This window comes from Natator depressus, chromosome 17 (assembly GCF_965152275.1).
Source record: "Natator depressus isolate rNatDep1 chromosome 17, rNatDep2.hap1, whole genome shotgun sequence".
Taxonomy (NCBI): Eukaryota; Metazoa; Chordata; order Testudines; family Cheloniidae; genus Natator; species Natator depressus.
Window position 1 is genome coordinate 23,575,717 of NC_134250.1, and position 18,769 is coordinate 23,594,485.

The 18,769-nt window shown below is 47.4% G+C and overlaps 1 protein-coding gene across 4 annotated transcripts in view; it reads right to left on the reverse strand.

Annotated features, from left to right (window-relative positions):
* Positions 1–18,769, reverse strand: part of MTMR4 (myotubularin related protein 4) — a 137,499-nt gene that overhangs the window by 38,543 nt on the left and 80,187 nt on the right. For 3 of the 4 annotated variants that reach the window (XM_074974817.1, XM_074974819.1, XM_074974818.1), the window contains 4 exons: positions 9,093–9,182; positions 4,686–4,802; positions 4,187–4,269; positions 3,723–3,889 (listed from right to left, as the gene is read on the reverse strand). In XM_074974817.1, the coding sequence (XP_074830918.1) occupies positions 3,723–3,889; positions 4,187–4,269; positions 4,686–4,802; positions 9,093–9,182 (457 nt within the window). Of the gene's footprint in view, positions 1–3,722; positions 3,890–4,186; positions 4,270–4,685; positions 4,803–9,092; positions 9,183–13,603; positions 13,989–18,769 lie in introns of those variants that run through there. The other variant, XM_074974816.1, reaches the window with a different exon arrangement.

Sequence of the window (18,769 nt, forward strand, 5' to 3'; positions counted from 1 at the left end):
CGACGTTGTCCTTACCCATAACTATTTTACATTTGGGGACAATGTATACCTTCAGATCAGCGGCACTGCTATGGGTACCCGCATGGCCCCACAGTATGCCAACATTTTTATGGCTGACTTAGAACAACGCTTCCTCAGCTCTTGTCCCCAACGCCCCTACTCTACTTGTGCTATATTGATGACATCATCATCTGGACCCATGGAAAAGAAGCCCTTGAGGAATTCCACCATGATTTCAACAATTTCCATCCCATCATCAACCTCAGCCTGGTCCAGTCCACACAAGAGATCCACTTCCTGGACACTACAGTGCTAATAAACGATGGTCACATAAATACCACCTTATACCGGAAACCTACTGACCGCTATTCCTACCTACATGCCTCCAGCCTTCACCCTGACCACACCACACGATCCATCATCTACAGCCAAGCTCTGCGATACAACCGCATTTGCTCCAACCCCTCAGACAGAGACAGACACCTACAAGATCTCTATCAAGCATTCTTCCAACTACAATACCCACCTGTGGAAGTGAAGAAACAGATTGATAGAGCCAGAAGAGTTCCCAGAAGTCACCTACTACAGGACAGGCCTAACAAAGAAAATAACAGAACGCCACTAGCCGTCACCTTCAGCCCCCAACTAAAACCCCTCCAACGCATTATTAAGGATCTACAACCTATCCTCAAGGATGACCCAACACTCTCACAAATCTTGGGAGACAGGTCAGTCCTTGCGTACAGACAGCCCAACCTGAAGCAAATACTCACCAGCAACCACATACCACACAACAGAACCACTAAGCCAGGAACCTATCCTTGCAACAAAGCCTGTTGCCAACTGTGCCCACATATCTATTCAGGGGACACTATCACAGGGCCTAATAACATCAGCCACACTATCAGAGGCTCGTTCACTTGCACATCCACCAATGTGATATATGCCATCATGTGCCAGCAATGCCCCTCTGCCATGTACATTGGTCAAACTGGACAGTCTCTACGTAAAAGAATAAATGGACACAAATCAGATGTCAAGAATTATAACATTCATAAACCAGTCGGAGAACACTTCAATCTCTCTGGTCACGCGATTACAGACATGAAAGTTGCGATATTACAACAAAAAAACTTCAAATCCAGACTCCAGCGAGAAACTCCTGAATTGGAATTCATTTGCAAATTGGATACAATTAACTTAGGCTTGAATAGAGACTGGGAGTGGCTAAGTCATTATGCAATGTAACCTATTTCCCCTTGTTTTTTCCTACCCCCCCCCCCCAAGACGTTCTTGTTAAACCCTGGATTTGTGCTGGAAATGGCCCACCTTGATTATCATACACATTGCAAGGAGAGTGGTCACTTTAGATAAGCTATTACCAGCAGGAGAGTGGGTTTGTGTGTGGGGGGGGGGGAGGGAGAAAACCTGGATTTGTGCTGGAAATGGCCCAACTTTGTTATCATACACATTGTAAGGAGAGTGATCACTTTAGATAAGCTATTAGCAGCAGGAGAGTGGGGTGGGAGGAGGTATTTTTTCATGCTGTGTGTGTATATAAAAAGATCTTCTACACTTTCCACAGTATGCATCCGATGAAGCGAGCTATAGCTCACGAAAGCTTATGCTCAAATAAATTGGTTAGTCTCTAAGGTACCACAAGTACTCCTTTTCTTTTTGTTCTACCTCCCTGTCTCTCTTGGTTTTCATCTGATCCTGAGGTCAACTGTACCACACAAGATCAGCACAATGAGACAAGACAGCCCATCCAGCTTTGCCCAGCCTGAGAGACACTGTTAAAGGAGAGGGTCCAGCAGGACGATCTCAGATCCCAGATGGGAAAATAAGCCAGAGCTCAGTGCAACTACTGTAGTGGCTAATCTGCCAACCCACAGCATCTGTCTGAGACTGACCTGACACCCGAAGTCCTCAAAACATTAATCATATTAAAAAGCCATATTTCCTCCACCGGTAGTATACTCTCTCTTCTCTCCCTTGGGTCTGCCTGTTAAAAGCAGGAAAAGCGACTATCCTTCGTATCTTAGAGCTGAGCAACAAAACTCTTTCCTTGCTACCAAGAAAAGTTAGGTTTCAGAGTAGCAGCCGTGTTAGTCTGTATTCGCAAAAAGAACAGGAGGACTTGTGGCACCTTAGAGACTAACAAATTTATTTGAGCATAAGCTTTCGTGAGCTACAGCATCATCAGCTGCATCCAATGAAGTGAGCTGTAGCTCACGAAAGCTTATGCTCAAATAAATTTGTTAGTCTCTAAGGTGCCACAAGTACTCCTTTTCTTTTAATCAATTTTAAAGGGATTTTGACAGGTTTTGGTTACTTTTTTATCATATAATACAAGTGCTATATAAATTGTTTGACTTATTTTTCTCTTGTATATTCTAACTAATAAATCTCTAAACTACAGCGTGAATTTCCTAGCATGTTTGCCATGGTACGAAGTAGGCTGAGGTCTCTGTATGGCAAACCCCAAATCTTATTTAAAACTGTTTAATGTTGGAAGTAATAAGGTCACGGTAAAACTTTCACTCTTTGGGCCCATTTATTTCATCTAAATTAATACAGCAATTCCTCCAGGCCCCGAACTCCTCTTATCAGCCCCTGAGGCCGAATCAATTGGGGAGACATATTCTAGAATCGAGGGCCTGGCACTGGGAACATCCTATCCTCAGCCTAGATTTGGGATTGTCAGCTCAAGTGCCTCCAGTCCTGGAATAGAAGGAGGCACAATCCAGAAAGAGGGCTTTATCCCCACTGTTGGGTGCTGCATGTGTCTGTCTGTGAGAGGGTAAGAATTTAGGTTTAATCACCCTGCCATTTTTGTTGCTCAGTGGCCTGAACACTTTTGGGAGAGGAGATGCAAACAGAATTATTAATGACATACAACCTTTCAAGAAAGCCATGAACATTTACCAGTCCAGAGACAAGATCTACTCATCCTCTGACAGAATCCAAGGTTGAAGTTGGGGTGACCTCTGGTGAGCTTTTTAGCATGTGTGTAGGTTTTTCTATTGCTTAAATGTTTTCTCTGCAATGCTTTTACCTTAAGAATAGATTTGCTTGCTTAGAAAGAGCTGGGTGGTAACTTATAACTGTGGGCAATATGAAGGTCACAGCCCTAGGAGAGAAAGCAAAGCATAGAGGCTGGCCTGTTAGACAGTCTGGTTCACTGGGGAGGGAGGGAAGGGAACTGTGCAGCCTTAAAAATCCCCCGGTCAGTAAGGAATGAGACAGGAGTCTCAGCCCAAGAGAGGTGATGGCTAGGAGCCGGGAACCTGAAGCGTGTGCCCTTGGTGGACCACGGAGGGGGAATACAAGTGCAGTTGCCCTGAAACTGTGAAGCCAGGTAGGAGATATTTCCTGAGTGACATGCTGCTAGCCAAGCAGTGAGCCCGCTCTGCACCAGCTAAAGCTTCCAGGGGATGGCCAGGTGCAGCACCTGGATCTCCAGGTTAGGTCTGGTTGTGGCCCTGGACACAGCAGTCAACCAGGAGACAATGCCATCCCCTAGCCAGAGGAAGATGGACAAAGCACACCTGGCTATAGCTACTCTTTGTGCAGCAAAGGACTTAACAGGACCATCCAGAGGGATTTAGGAGATGGCTGCAGCAGAACACAGAAACACAGCATGATATGGGTGTGTGGTTCCCCTCCTCCTGGACGTACCATGAGGGCTGCACTAAGAAAGGGGCTGGTTGGGAGCTCACCTGGGTGACACAGATGTGCATGCTGATCCTCCTCATCGGCACAGACCCCCAAGCACCAAGCATGGTAGGCGAATGCAAAAAGGTCTTCAGGCTTTGCAGGGCGGGCAATGGCTCGGCTCAGCCTCTTCAGCCACTCCTGGCACTGCTTAAAGGTGGAGAAATGGCACCTGCAGGACACACAGACTCAGTAGGGCCAGTCAGGATTGACTGACAGGGAATTCCACAGCCTTGCAGTTCAACCAGGGGAGGAGAGGGAGATCCAACCTCCGTGGGAGGACCAAGGGGCTCTGAACTTCCCAGGGGAAGGCTGGGCCACACCCACCCACATATCTGAGAGCACCCTCCAGGATAGCAGGGCTTGACTCAGCAGCACAGACTAGGGCAGGGATTCCACAAGGCTGCTGGCCACACCCGTGGCTGGAGAAACCTTAAACTGTGGCAATAGGAGGGAACTATGCAGCTACCTGACCACTTTGGAGTCCTTGCAGACGATGTGAAGCTGGAACATGTCCCGACTCTCCACACTTTCCATCATCCTCAAAGGCACCTGAAACAGAAAGACACAGAGCGTTACTTGACAGTCTGGGATGTCCCACACCAGCAGGGACCCCAGCCTGACACTCTCTCATTGTGCATCCCAGCCAAGGCTCTCTGAGCAGCAAAGAGGATCCCACGTTTACATAGCTTCATGATCCATAATTTAGAGTCTCCTCCTCAACCCCCACCCTGTCCTCCTCTCTCATTGTCAGGGAGGAACTGACTAGGGAGGGCAGAACAACAGGGGTGCCTGGAACCACTGGATACAGCCTAGCGAGCAACAGGGGATCACAGATGCAGAAGAGACAAGGGCACCAGGAAAACAGGGGACTGAAGAAACTTGAGAGTAAGACACTGTGGGAGGAGGCCTCACACTTCAGCAGCATGGGCCATAGGTCCTGGCACCAGTGACAGAGCTGCACTTACATTGACCACGGAGTCTTTCAATTTGATATGAAGTCGGTAGTTGGAAATGGCGATCACGGCATCATTAGCATGGCCCAAATACTCCACACCCTCACCCTGCAGCACAGTGAATGGGACCTGCAAGGGGGGAGAGACAGTCAGAGCAGCTGTCAGACAAACACACCCAGAACTCTTTGTGCAACGGGGAGTGAGAAGAGCCAGCTCTGCTAGTGCCTTCTCCATGCAATTTCCACATGAAATCAGTAGGACACAGCAATCCCAGTGGGACCTGAGTGCAGGCAGCAGGGCACAGTGCACCCCTCCTACCCCCCATGAATTCACCTCCGAAAGCTCTTCAGTGTGAAACGTGGGGCTGACTCACCAATGCTTGGGCCCTCAAATTCACCTTTCCAGGAACATTGGGTTGTGTTCATACAACTGCAGGGGGAGCTATTTGTACCACAAGCCCTGGTGCTCCTGCCCTGTGCACACTTTGGGTGGCAAGGAGAGGGATTTAAAGTCGCTGGCTTTTTCACAGTGACACAACACTAGCATAAGCAGCAGGTGGAAGGGGAGGGATCTCAAAGAAGGATCAGTTGTTTGGAGGCACTTTGCATGTGTCCTAGAAGAGGGAGCAAGGTATCTGTGTAGCCCAAATTGAACTACCTGCCCAGACAGCACCGAGCCATGTATGTGGTCCTGCAGTGTCGTGTATATGTAACTGCAACAATTAGCTGCAGCGTGAGACCCACTGGCCACAGCCCAAGCAACTAGAAGAGCCAGACAAGGAATCTGGCCACAATCTCTGCAGACGGGACTGTACACGAACCACACAATCACTTCTGTGGCTGACGATAGAAATGAAAGTGCAAGTTTGATGGACAGGCCATATACTAGGCTTCTCTCTCTCTCTCTCTTCCTCAGTCAGGAAGTGACCTAGCTATTTTAAAACCTGGAGGCCATGTACACAGCCAGGTATAATGTTCATCTTGTGCAAAAGAGGGAAGGGAAAGATCCAGAATAACCTAAAATTGGCCAAGGTTGTGCTCTCTCTGCGATTCAAAGCCCATAGGTTTGTTAACGGAGGCTCTCTCTTTATAAAGCTAGGACATCCAATTATAGAACAGATGCCACAACGTGATTTAGACGAGCAAATCTCACAAAAATATCAAGTAGCCATAATGGTCAAATCACAGGCTGTAATGTGTCCACACAAGGATTTGATTACATTATTCCTTACAAATACTTTAATCAGCTCCAATTCCCATGTTTTAAAACGAACAGTCTATACTGTTTAATTTCATATACTTTTGTGGCCTAAACACTGAATTTCCTGGCTCTCCAAATTTTTTTAAGTTATCAAGGATTTCTCCCCTCAACTTATTTATAGGGCAGTCAATTAATCGCAGTTAACTCACACAATTAACTCAAAAAAATTAATCGCAATTAAAAAATTAATCACGATTAATCACATTGTTAAACAACAGAATACCAATTGAAATTTATTCAATATTTTGGATGTTTTTCTACATTTTCAAATATATTGATTTCAATTACAACACAAAATACAAAGTGTAGAGTGCTCACTTGATATTTTTTATTACAAATATTTGCACTGTAAAAATTAAAACAAAAGAAACAGTATTTTTCAATTCACCTCATACAAGTACTGTAGTGCAATTTCTTTATGGTGAAAGTGCAACTTACAAATGTAGATTTTTTTTTTTGTTACATAACTGCATTCAAAAACAAAACAATTCAAAACTTTAGAGCCTACAAGTGCACTCAGTCCTACTTCTTATTCAGCCAATTGCTAAGACAAACAAGTTTGTTTACATTTACGGGAGATAATGCTGACCACTTCTTATTTACGTTACCAGAAAGTGAGAACAGGCATTCAACATGGGACTTCTGTAGCCAGCATTGCAAGGTATTTACTTGCCAGATATGCTAAACATGCCCCTTCATTCTTTGGATACCATTCCAGAGGACATGCTTCCACACTTATGACACTCGTTAAAAAAATAAAGCGTTAATTAAATTTGTGACTGAACTCCTTGGGGGAGAACTGTATGTCCCCTGCTCCATTTTACCCGCATTCTGCCATATATTTCATGTTATAGTAGTCTTGGATGATGGTCACAGCAGATTTGACAAAACGCAAAGGAAGTACCAATGTGAGATTTCTAAAGTTAGCTACAGCACTCAACCCATGGTTTAAGAATCTGATGTGCCTTCCAAAATCTGAGAGGGACGAGGTGTGGAGCATGCTTTCAGACGTCTTAAAAGAGCAACACTCCGATGCGGAAACTACACAACCCGAACAATCAAAAAAGAAAATCAACCTTCTGCTGGTGGCATCTGACTTAGATGATGGAAATGAACATGCATCGGTCCACACTGCTTTGGACAGTTATCAAGCAGAATCCATCATCAGCATGGATGCATGTCCTCTAGAATGGTGGTTGAAGCATGAAGGGACATATGAATCTTTAGTGCATCTAGCATGTAAATATCTTGTAACGCTGGCTACAACATTGCCATGAGAACACCTTTTCTCACTTTCAGGTGACATTGTGAACAAGAAGCAGGCAGCATTATCTCCTGCAAATGTAAACAAACTTGTTTGTCTGAGTGATTGGCTGAACAAGAAGTAGGACTGAGTGGACTTGTAGGCTCTGAAGTTTTACATTGTTTTACTTTTGAATGCAGTTATTTTTTGTACATAATTCAACATTTGTAAGTTCAACTTTCATGATAAAGAGATTGCACGACAGTACTTGTATTGAATTGAAAAATACTATTTCTTTTGTTTTTTACAGTGCAAATATTTGTAATAAAAAATATAAAGTGCGCACTGTACACTTTGTATTCTGTTATAATTGAAATCAATATATTTGAAAATGTAGAAAACATTGAAAATAATTAAATAAATGGTATTCTATTATTGTATAACAGAGCAATTAATTTTTTTAAATCACTTGACAGCCCTAGTTATTTATAAATGTTAACAACCTTAAAGGGCACCATCAACTTAAAAACCACTTCTGCCTGAAATCTGTGTTCTTAAGAGTTTTATGCAATACCGAAGCTTTTACCTGACAGAGATTGGGGAAAACTATTCTCTTTTTGCAGTTTATGTCTGCTTTTGGCAGCACTTTCTGTCTAGTCAGTCGCTGCTTCCCAGGTTAGTGTGGCTCTTTCACATGGCAAATAAGCAGCAAGAACCTTTTTAACAATAGGTTTGTAAAGTTATAACAATTGGAAGGGGGTAATCATGGAACAAACTGACAGGTGGAGCAAGTGTTACAATTTCTAACTCATTGTTCAAAGTCAACTTGATCTCAAATTGATGGTGCCCTTTGAATCATACTTTAACTTAAGAGAACAGTACGAATTTGTGCATGTGAATTACTCCTTTGATGCTGAACTGTAAGGTCTGTCAGCAGAAAGCTACTCTTGCAGTGCGCCCAGCTATATACAGTTCTGTTCAGGATTTGGTTTAGAGGATGTGTCTCACAGAATGGTGACATGACAGATGAGTCATCCTACCCCAATTCTTCAGTGAACTTCCTTGTAATCTGACCCCATGCCGTCCCTCTCACAACCTAGGGTCTTCCGTTTCCCATGACCCTCAATTTTCAAACCCTTATTCATTCCTCAGCCTAGGGCCTATGAATGTAGCTCAGCACGGCCCTGCCATCTGGACCAATGACCTTGGGAACAGTAGAGCACCAAGTGCAAGTCTGGAGCCAGAGCCTGGCTCCAGGTACAGGAGGAGATGTAAGGGAGACATGTAAGGGAGTGGTCTGCGCTGAGGCAGCAGGAGAATCAAGCAGCTTTGGTCAAAGCATCAATCTGTGACACTCTTCTTGCTTGCATAGGTGCTTCCATGGCATCTATATATATATATGTCATCCCAAAGCCCTTTCAGGGATCTCTCTCCTTCCAGCCGCTCTGGTCTGTGCCTCCACAGTACGACAAAGCCACATCACCACACAATGGACCAGATTTGTTGCCGGATGCTTAGTGCCACACTATGAGACAGTCTGGCCCTACAACCAGCCTAAGTGGCCCAGGACGGTCTTCCATCAGCAGAGAGTCAGCGTAGAGGCTGTTGCAACACTCACCCCCCTCTTGCTGACAGCACAGCAGCAGAAGGGAGCATGCCCAGGACAACTCTGCACTATGTCATTCCTCAGTTATGTTCCCATCCCCTTGTGGCTATGGCAGCACAGTGTAAATCAGAACATCTTGGTGTGGAGGAAGAGGAGGGTCAGGAGGAGCACACAGCAGCTGCAAGTCAGCAGCCTGCAAGCTCAGGGAAGAAGCCTGTTCTCTGAAGGTAACCTCTACCACTCATGCATGTGGCCTGGGATTTACACAGTGTTCTTCAGTGGATGGTTTCCTGGGTTCTTACATCCTTACCTGTAGAGACTCTTCCTCCTTAACCAGCTCTTTTGGGGGGAACAAGTCCTTGGCCTGGATGTACTCCAAACTGGGAGGGCCTTCTTCACCCTGCATTCCAAACAGAACACACAGTCAGGCAAGAAAAGTCTGGGAGCAGTTTGAGGTTAATTGGACAAGGTACTCACAGGTTACGGATTTGGAAAAACAGTTTGTTTTTTCACTTTTGAAAAGTAACTTTTTTAACCTAAATTATCTCACAGACATCATGGATTAATTCCCACTTTGCTACAGGCATTACTGCTCAATCAGAATACAGCACTAGATCATTTTTATTAAGTCGAGTGGAAACCTAGGGAATTAGATGATAAAAGACTGACACTTTGAAGCTCCATGAAAGTCTCTGAACATTTAAACTCCATCAGTGGTCTTGTGGCGCTTATAAACAAACATGAAGTCCCATAAAACAAATACCGAGGATAAGACCGTGAGAATTTCCATTATGAGTCTAAAACAAGATTTTCAGAAGTGACTAGAGATTTTGGGGACCTCCATTTTTGGTGCCCACTTGAGACTCTGTAAAGAGATCTGATTCTCAGAGGCCCTGTTAGGATACCTCAAACCGGGAACCCAAAATCACTAGCACGTATGGAAATCTAACCTTAATTTTCACCCACTTCTAAATTGTGCAAAAAGGCAATTTTTTCCTCTCTCATTTAAGGACTTGTTTCCTTTCTTAGAAGAAGATTTTTTAAAAGTGGATATTAACTGGACAGGGTAAGACTTTGGGAGAAAAGCAGTTTAGAAGTCTAACTTTCATTGAAAGATCTCTTTTAAACTAATTTTCTTCTAGAGTTTCTCAAACTGGTTTTATTCATTGGTCATGAGTGAGGTCTAGGCTTGGAGAAAACACACACACTTTCACAATCATCAAAAAAACAAAAGCTTGTGATTTTAAAATAAAAAAAACCTTTGTGCCCGAGCCTTTTGGGGAAGAAACTTGAAATCTGACACAAGGCTAGTCTCCATAACAGACCATGGTGGCCTAGTTATTTGGCTAAGTTATAAGGGTTTAAATATACACATCACACCAGCACAGTAATTTCATACCAGACTTTTAAAATGAAGATGTCAGCATTTTCTAGTGTTGAATATAAAACTCAGAGGCAAAGTGCACACGGACTCATCCTCATTACTCCTGGGGGACTTCTGCGCTACTGCGCAATGCAAAATGTTGCAGAAACTGCTGGTTTTTGCACAGAATTTCCTTTCTCCCACAGAAATGGGCTGCAATGCTAATAGCCACCATTAGGGGCCACAGGACCCGGCAAAGCCCAGCTCACTCATAGAACACACTGCCAGGGGGAGTGGGAGAGAGTTAGAGGGTTCCCAGCAGCTGCCGTTCCCGGCATGCCCTGAGGGAAGGAGATGGCGGTGCGCAGGAAACTCCACACAAGCTTGGGACCAAGTATCAGATGGCTTCTCCCACTGGATCCCTGGGCTCTGAGGGGGAGGGGGAGCATGGCTGGGCTCTGGGAGGTAAGGCAGCAGGTGTCTGGGCTGGGGGGGCCCCGCAGCTGGACTCTGGGGGGAGAGGGTGCGGGTGTCTGGCTGGGGGATGGGGGGACACACAGCTGGGCTCTGGGTGTCTGGTCCCCCAGCTGGGCTCGGGGCGGGGGCAGGGGGAGATGGAGAGACAGGATCAGAGAAACAGGAACTGGACTGTCATAGGGGTTTCTTTAACACTCTGCTCCTGGGGGAATTTGTGTATGTGTCTGTATTGTTACAGACATACTTGCTGATACGTATTTTGAAATAAATTATCAAAATAATTGAAACTGGTGTGATTATGTAGTGTTATTTTGACAAATAAAATTTGCAGATTTTTAATTTTTTGGCGCAGAATTCCCCCAAGAGTATCTCATGGAGCAGAGAGTGCAGGCCCAGCCCCCTCCACACACATATCGTGGGTCTAATACTTCTCTCATTCCCCCCCACCACTGCGTGCCTCTCCACAATACACAGAACATAGGGCTAACACTTCACACACCTCCCCCCGCAGGGCACAATGTATCAGCCAGCACCTCACACATTCATGTGTGCTAGGGTGACCAGATGTCCTGATTTTATAGGGACAGTCCCAATATTCTGGGCTGTCTCACATATAGGTTCCTATTATACCCCACCAGATTTTCCACACTTGCTCTCTGGTCACCCTCATATACACGCAATGCACACACGCCCATGCCCTATCCCTCTGCCCAGTGCTAGAACAGTGTACAATCAACTCAGACACACAGGCCTTGAGGTTCTCCCGAGGGCAGCCTAAAGACACACCCACCTGGCATGGAGTGCACAGTACTTCTATCAATACGTGTTCTAGCTTATGTCTAAATAATCAATGGCCATAGGGTCATCAGACCTCCATCCTGGCTTTCACTAAGTCCCAGAACTGCTAGCCACAAAGGTAGCAAGGAGCTCCACTAGTATCTGGGTAGCACAATAGGGATGTGAAGCAAGCTACAGCCTACCGCACAAGGGGCTCTCCTAAGGAGCCGGCTCAGCGTAGGTATGACGCCAGTTCTGAGAACCACCTTCTTCCCGTCACTTACAGGAGATGCTTTACTCCAACTTCAAGAAGTTCTGCAGCCTGTGTGCATAGGGGTTGGGTTGAGCAGTTGTTGTGGCCCCTGCTGGGCCTTGCAATGTGTGGATCTGCGGGTCCCCCTGCTCATCCCCTTTCTTCCTGGGCCTTGGGGCGAATGGGATTGCCTGCATTGTCCTCAATATGCTCATAACACTACAGCTCCACATTAAGATAATGACTAATCCAGTGTCATGCTTCAAGGTTTCAGCCAGCCACTTGCCTGAAGGGATCAGGAAGGCATTGTTTTTCCAATGCATAATTGGCTACATATAATCTGGGATTTTTTTGCCTTCCTCTGAAGCATCAGTGATTCTCCACAGCTGGAGATGGGACACCAAGCAGGCTGGACCAGTGCTCTGAGGTGATACAGGAAATCCTTTCTAGCTGCCTGGCTAGTGTGTCTTGGCCACGTGCTGAGAGTCCAACTGATCGCCAGACTTGGGGTTGGAAAGGAATTCCCCCTTACGTCCCACATCAGATTAGCAGGGATCTTGGGGGGGGGGGGTCACCTTCTTCTGCAGCATGGGGTCGGCTCACCTTCTGGGATCAGCTAGGCACGTCTCACCTAATCAGCTCCCTGTCATTGCAGGGGTTGCGGCCATCAGTGGCAACTCAGTCTCTCCTGTTCTCCACATGTGCGCACAGTTTAATCTCCTGGAGACTGAAATGCTTTGGTCTATTTTAAGACTTTGGGCTCCATACAGAGGTCACTAGATGAAACTTCATGGCCTACTAGATCATACAATTGCCCCCTCTGGTCTTAAAGTTTATGAAACTTCCCTTTCAGTCACTATAAAAACACTGCACCACTCCCAGCTGGAAGCCAACTCACTGTAATTCCCTAGTGACCAGCCACGTTGCAGGTGCGTGTGTGTAGACATCAGGGAGACATCCACAGGCTTCTGCCCCTACTGGTCACCAGTAATGAAGAGGGGCAGGCTCCCTGAAGAGTCTCCAGGGGAACAGCAATGTCTTGGAGCAAGAGCCCTGCAAGCCAGCAGTCAGCTCCCACCCAGCTTCGCTCACTGCTAGCCAAGTAGTGATGAAGCAGGAAAGCACGAAGGCAAGGAAGTAGCAGTGTCACTCCAGGGGAGACAGTGAGCAAGGCCTGTGGCCAGGTGGCTGCAGCATACCATCCCCCAGAAGTGTACCTGGACTGCCACACCAGACATCACTATGCAGCCCACTCAGTAACGTGGCAGGGGTGTGAGAGAAGCAGCCCCTGGAACAGAACTAAACAGGACTTCAGCCAGCCGTGTCTCCTCATTTCCTTCCTAGCCAGCATCATGCAATGGGGCCAGGGCTCCTCTGGCTCCATGTCCTCTTTGCAGGGCATGTCAATGGGGTGGGAGCTCTGGGATCCCCTCCCTATTTGTCCCCTTCCCAGGCAGCATCAGGCAGGGTGGGTACTCAGGGATTCCCCCTAGGTGCCTGCTGCGGTCATATTGTAATTTTCCAGCTGCAGACAGGGGCTGGGTAGGACTCTGCGCAGCACACCACACTCACTCTGGCCTCTCTGGCCAATTCACAGCCATGGGCTAGTTAGAACTGTGGCCCCGGGAAACTGTAGGCAATCGCTGCAGGACTAGTAGGGTACAGGGCTTCTCCCAGGACCACGTGGAATCAGTGGGATGGAAGTCGGGGGAGGGAAGATTCCTTCCCACAAGAAAAAGCAGCTGGGCCAGAGCAAGAGCAGCATGTCGAGCCCAGGCAGGTCCAGAGCAGGGAGGGGAGCGAGGATCTGCAGGATGTCCAACTCAAGGACAGGCTGAGTCTGGGATGGCTGCCCCTTCCCTGCCTCAGGACAGGAGCCGGAGAGGGAACCTGGCCTGCAGCCCTGCATGCAGACACTAAGACAACAGGGAGGAGAAGAGAAGGCACTTACAAAGCAGTTGAGCATGGAGCAGGAACTACGGCCCGGCAGACTCATGTTCATTTCCAGAGGTGGCGGCTGGGCTGGGCACACACAAGCAGCATCGCCCTTCTCTGGTCCTTTGCTGCTGCCGGCAGCGACTCTCTCACAATCACACCCGATTAGTGCAGCCTTCCCATCCCTCACAGGCGGGCAGGAGCATTCCTGCTGCAAGCAACTACAGCAGGTGTGTCTGCTGGTGCTGGTGCCGCCGCTGACAATGGAGGCGAGGGAGGGAGGATGGAGAGACTCCACCTATCTCCTAAGGAAGCCATCTGAGTGCCTCCTTGACAGACTGCATGGAAAATGGAGACACCAGCAAACCGGCCATAAGGATTCACCCCCTCCCCACCCCCACACGCAGAGCCGGGATTCTGCTGACACATCCCCCTTCAAACTAAGCTGCAAGCTGAGTGAGAGGAGCCTGCTGGGAAATGCAGTCCTGGCCTGCAGCATGCCCCCAGAGGCACCTGCCACACAGCCTTCACTACCCAGACAGCATGTGCAGGAATGTGCAGGAACAATAGCAAGCAGCTCGCTTTGTGCGCTCACCCTGAGCCCCTCCTCCTGCTCCCACAGGGGCTCCTGCTCCAAGCTCGCTGCTTTGGGATACTCAGTTCCACAGAACCACAGCAACGAGGTCCCAAACCTCCCTGGACTGCAACTCACCAGTGCTCACAGCCTTCACCACCCAGCAGATAAACACTGCCTGATCAGGTGGAGGGGACAAAGGGGCTGTCCTCTCCCACCCTACAGCTTCCTCTTGTTAGGGAGCTCACAAGTACACACCTCTATGTCCACTGCCCTGTCCAGGCAGAGCACAGAGCACTTAAGGCCCATGGGGCAGTGCCCCCTATCTAAACATTTCCAAATGTAGCTAACCCAGGAGCAACTGCCCTGGTGTTAGCACAGCTGGAAGCCCTAGTGCAGACAAGGCTCCCGTGGCTGCCAGCACTTTTCACGCTGTATCCATCAGTCTGAACAGTTTTAAACTGACTGTTTAAAATGGCTATAGGAACCCTGTCTATGCCAGGGCTCCTAGTGCTGCCAACTCCAATGCAGCTGCACTGGGTAAGTAATAGCAACAGTGGGAACTGTTCGGAAAATAATCGCCAGTGCAGACATGCCTGCAGAACAGAAGCCTCTTTACTCTCTCAGGCCCGAGCATCACCTCTACCATCACCTCAAGAGCTAAAAAAAGGCAGGAATCTTCCCGAAGTCCAAATTAAAGATCCAGAGTTAGCGCCTGCCAAAAGCCACACTGAGAACATTTACAAGATAAAGTCTCAACTGGATTTCCATCACCATAGAATCATAGAATATCAGGGTTGGAAGGGACCTCAAGAGGTCATCTAGTCCAACCCCCTGCTCAAAGCAGGACCAATCCCCAATTAAATCATCCCAGCCAGGGCTTTGTCAAGCCTGACCTTAAAAACTTCTAAGGAAGGAGATTCTACCACCTCCCTAGGTAACCCATTCCAGTGTTTCACCACCCTCTTGGTGAAAAAGTTTTTCCTAATATCCAACCTAAACCTCCCCCACTGCAACTTGAGACCATTACTCCTTGTCCTGTCTTCTTCTACCACTGAGAATAGTCTAGAACCATCCTCTCTGGAACCACCTCTCAGGTAGTTGAAAGTAGCTATCAAATCCCCCCTCATTCTTCTCTTCTGCAGACTAATGGAGGCGAGGGAGGGAGGATGGAGAGACTCCACCTATCTCCTAAGGAAGCCATCTGAGTGCCTCCTTGACAGACTGCATGGAAAATGGAGACACCAGCAAACCGGCCATAAGGATTCACCCCCTCCCCACCCCCACACGCAGAGCCGGGATTCTGCTGACACATCCCCCTTCAAACTAAGCTGCAAGCTGAGTGAGAGGAGCCTGCTGGGAAATGCAGTCCTGGCCTGCAGCATGCCCCCAGAGGCACCTGCCACACAGCCTTCACTACCCAGACAGCACGTGCAGGAATGTGCAGGAACAATAGCAAGCAGCTCGCTTTGTGCGCTCACCCTGAGCCCCTTCTCCCGCTCCCACAGGGGCTCCCTTCACCAGCTGCTCTCCACTGCCCAGACAACAGCCTGACCTTCTCAACACCTTGTTCTGCTCAGGTATCAACATCTCCCTAACACGCTAGAGAACATCCAGGGCTTTGAACCAGCAGGAAGGAAGTAGCAGGCTAAGGCCTTCAGACCTTCTCTGTTCAAGGCAAACATGCTTATGGCTGCACCCTGAGCTAATGGTCAGGGACCATTCCTCCGAGGTAACTGGCATATGGCGAGATGAATGATGGGGTATAGAAACCCAGACACAACTGAAGAAGGAATCCTCTGTTCAGAGAGAAAAAGTGGAAACCTAGTCAACCAAGAGGTGGTGTTTGAATGACACTCCACGAGCCCAGGCCAATCACAATATACTACCTCAGGCAAACTTCCAGCACAGAAGAGCCCTTTCACTGTCACACTTGGGTCTATCTGTACTACGAACATGTCCACAGCAGTGCATCTGCTTACACTTCACAGCTGTTCATTCCCAAGGCTATTACAAGACACTTCCAACTGGTAACAGAGAGAGACTCAATGGTTTTCTGTAGCCCGATTAAGTCTTGGGCGTGTTTCCATGGAGGAGGTTTAAGGGCCACACTACACTAGACTGTAACCGGATCAAGGGGCAGCTCTGTTGGGACCAGATTTGCGAACTCCGTTGTAACTGTGCTACAGGCCCTACCCTAACGTTACTAAATGAGCCACCTGTCAAGAGTTTTTAAAAAAGCCTATGTCCAAAAGTGTGCACATCATTCAGGAGGTTTACATGCAGATGTTAGAGGGATAAAACTTTTAGAAAGTAATGACAGGTTTCAGAGTAACAGCCGTGTTAGTCTGTATTCGCAAAAAGAAAAGGAGTACTTGTGGCACCTTAGAGACTAACCAATTTATTTGAGCATAAGCTTTCGTGAGCTACAGCTCACTTCATCGGATGCATACTGTGGAAAGTGTAGAAGATCTTTTTATACACACAAAGCATGAAAAAATACCTCCCCCCACCCCACTCTCCTGCTGGTAATAGCTTATCTAAAGTGATCACTCTCCTTACAATGTGTATGATAATCAAGGTGGACCATTTCCAGCACAAATCCAGGGTTTAACAAGAACGTCTGGGGGGGGGGGGGGATAGGAAAAAACAAGGGGAAATAGGTTACCTTGCATAATGACTTAGCCACTCCCAGTCTCTATTCAAGCCTAAGTTAATTGTATTCAATTTGCAAATGAATTCCAATTCAGCAGTCTCTCGCTGGAGTCTGGATTTGAAGTTTTTTTGTTGTAATATCGCAACTTTCATGTCTGTAATCGCGTGACCAGAGAGATTGAAGTGTTCTCCGACTGGTTTATGAATGTTATAATTCTTGACATCTGATTTGTGTCCATTTATTCTTTTACGTAGAGACTGTCCAGTTTGACCAATGTACATGGCAGAGGGGCATTGCTGGTACATGACGGCATATATCACATTGGTGGATGTGCAGGTGAACGAGCCTCTGATAGTGTGGCTGATGTTATTAGGCCCTGTGATGGTGTCCCCTGAATAGATATGTGGGCACAGTTGGCAACGGGCTTTGTTGCAAGGATAGGTTCCTGGCTTAGTGGTTCTGTTGTGTGGTATGTGGTTGCTGGTGAGTATTTGCTTCAGGTTGGGGGGCTGTCTGTAGGCAAGGACTGGCCTGTCTCCCAGGATTTGTGAGAGTGTTGGGTCATCCTTCAGGATAGGTTGTAGATCCTTAATAATGCATTGGAGGGGTTTTAGTTGGGGGCTGAAGGTGACGGCTAGTGGCGTTCTGTTATTTTCTTTGTTAGGCCTGTCCTGTAGTAGGTGACTTCTGGGAACTCTTCTGGCTCTATCAATCTGTTTCTTCACTTCCGCAGGTGGGTATTGTAGTTGTAAGAATGCTTGATAGAGATCTTGTAGGTGTTTGTCTCCGTCTGAGGGGTTGGAGCAAATGCGGTTGTATCGCAGAGCTTGGCTGTAGACGATGGATCGTGTGGTGTGGTCAGGGTGAAAGCTGGAGGCATGTAGGTAGGAATAGCGGTCAGGAGGTTTCCGGTATAGGGTGGTGTTTATGTGACAATCGTTTATTAGCACTGTAGTGTCCTTACCCATAACTATTTTACATTTGGGGACAATGTATACCTTCAAATCAGCGGCACTGCTATGGGTACCCGCATGGCCCCACAGTATGCCAACATTTTTATAGCTGACTTAGAACAACGCTTCCTCAGCTCTCGTCCCCTAACGCCCCTACTCTACTTGCACTATATTGATGACATCTTCATCATCTGGACCCATGGAAAAGAAGCCCTTGAGGAATTCCACCATGATTTCAACAATTTCCATCCCATCATCAACCTCAGCCTGGTCCAGTCCACACAAGAGATCCACTTCCTGGACACTACAGTGTTGATAAACGATGGTCACATAAACACCACCCTATACCGGAAACCTACTGTGTTTATGTGACCATCGTTTATTAACACTGTCGTGTCCAGGGGTGGGGGGAGGTATTTTTTCATGCTTTGTGTGTATAAAAAGATCTTCTATACTTTCCATAGTATGCATCCGATGAAGTGAGCTGTAGCTCACGAAAGCTTATGCTCAAATAAATTGGTTAGTCTCTAAGGTGCCACAAGTACTCCTTTTCTTTTTAGAAAGTAAGAAAATCTGGAATCAGAACATACAGTTCCATAAACCACCTTACTCTGCCCCCTCCCCCCCAGCGCGCTTTTATATCTGCCACTTACTATGCCACCATTCACATGGTATCAGGGGTTTGTACAGCACTTAGTGCAATAGGACCCCCAATCCTCGCTGGGCCACTCTAAGGCCTGGTCTCCTCTAGGAACGTAAGTCGGTATAACGGCGTCACTCAGTGGTGTGGAAAATCCACCCCCGATCGATGCAGTTACACCAACCGAATCACCAGGGTAGACAGTGTTCAACCGGTGGGAAGGCTTCTTCTGTCGACACAGCTACCACCTCTCAGGGAGGTGGAGGACCTACACCAATGTGAGAAACTCTCCCCATCACCATATGTAGCACCTTCAAGCAACACTACAGCTGCGGCACTGTAAGTGTAGACAAGCCCTA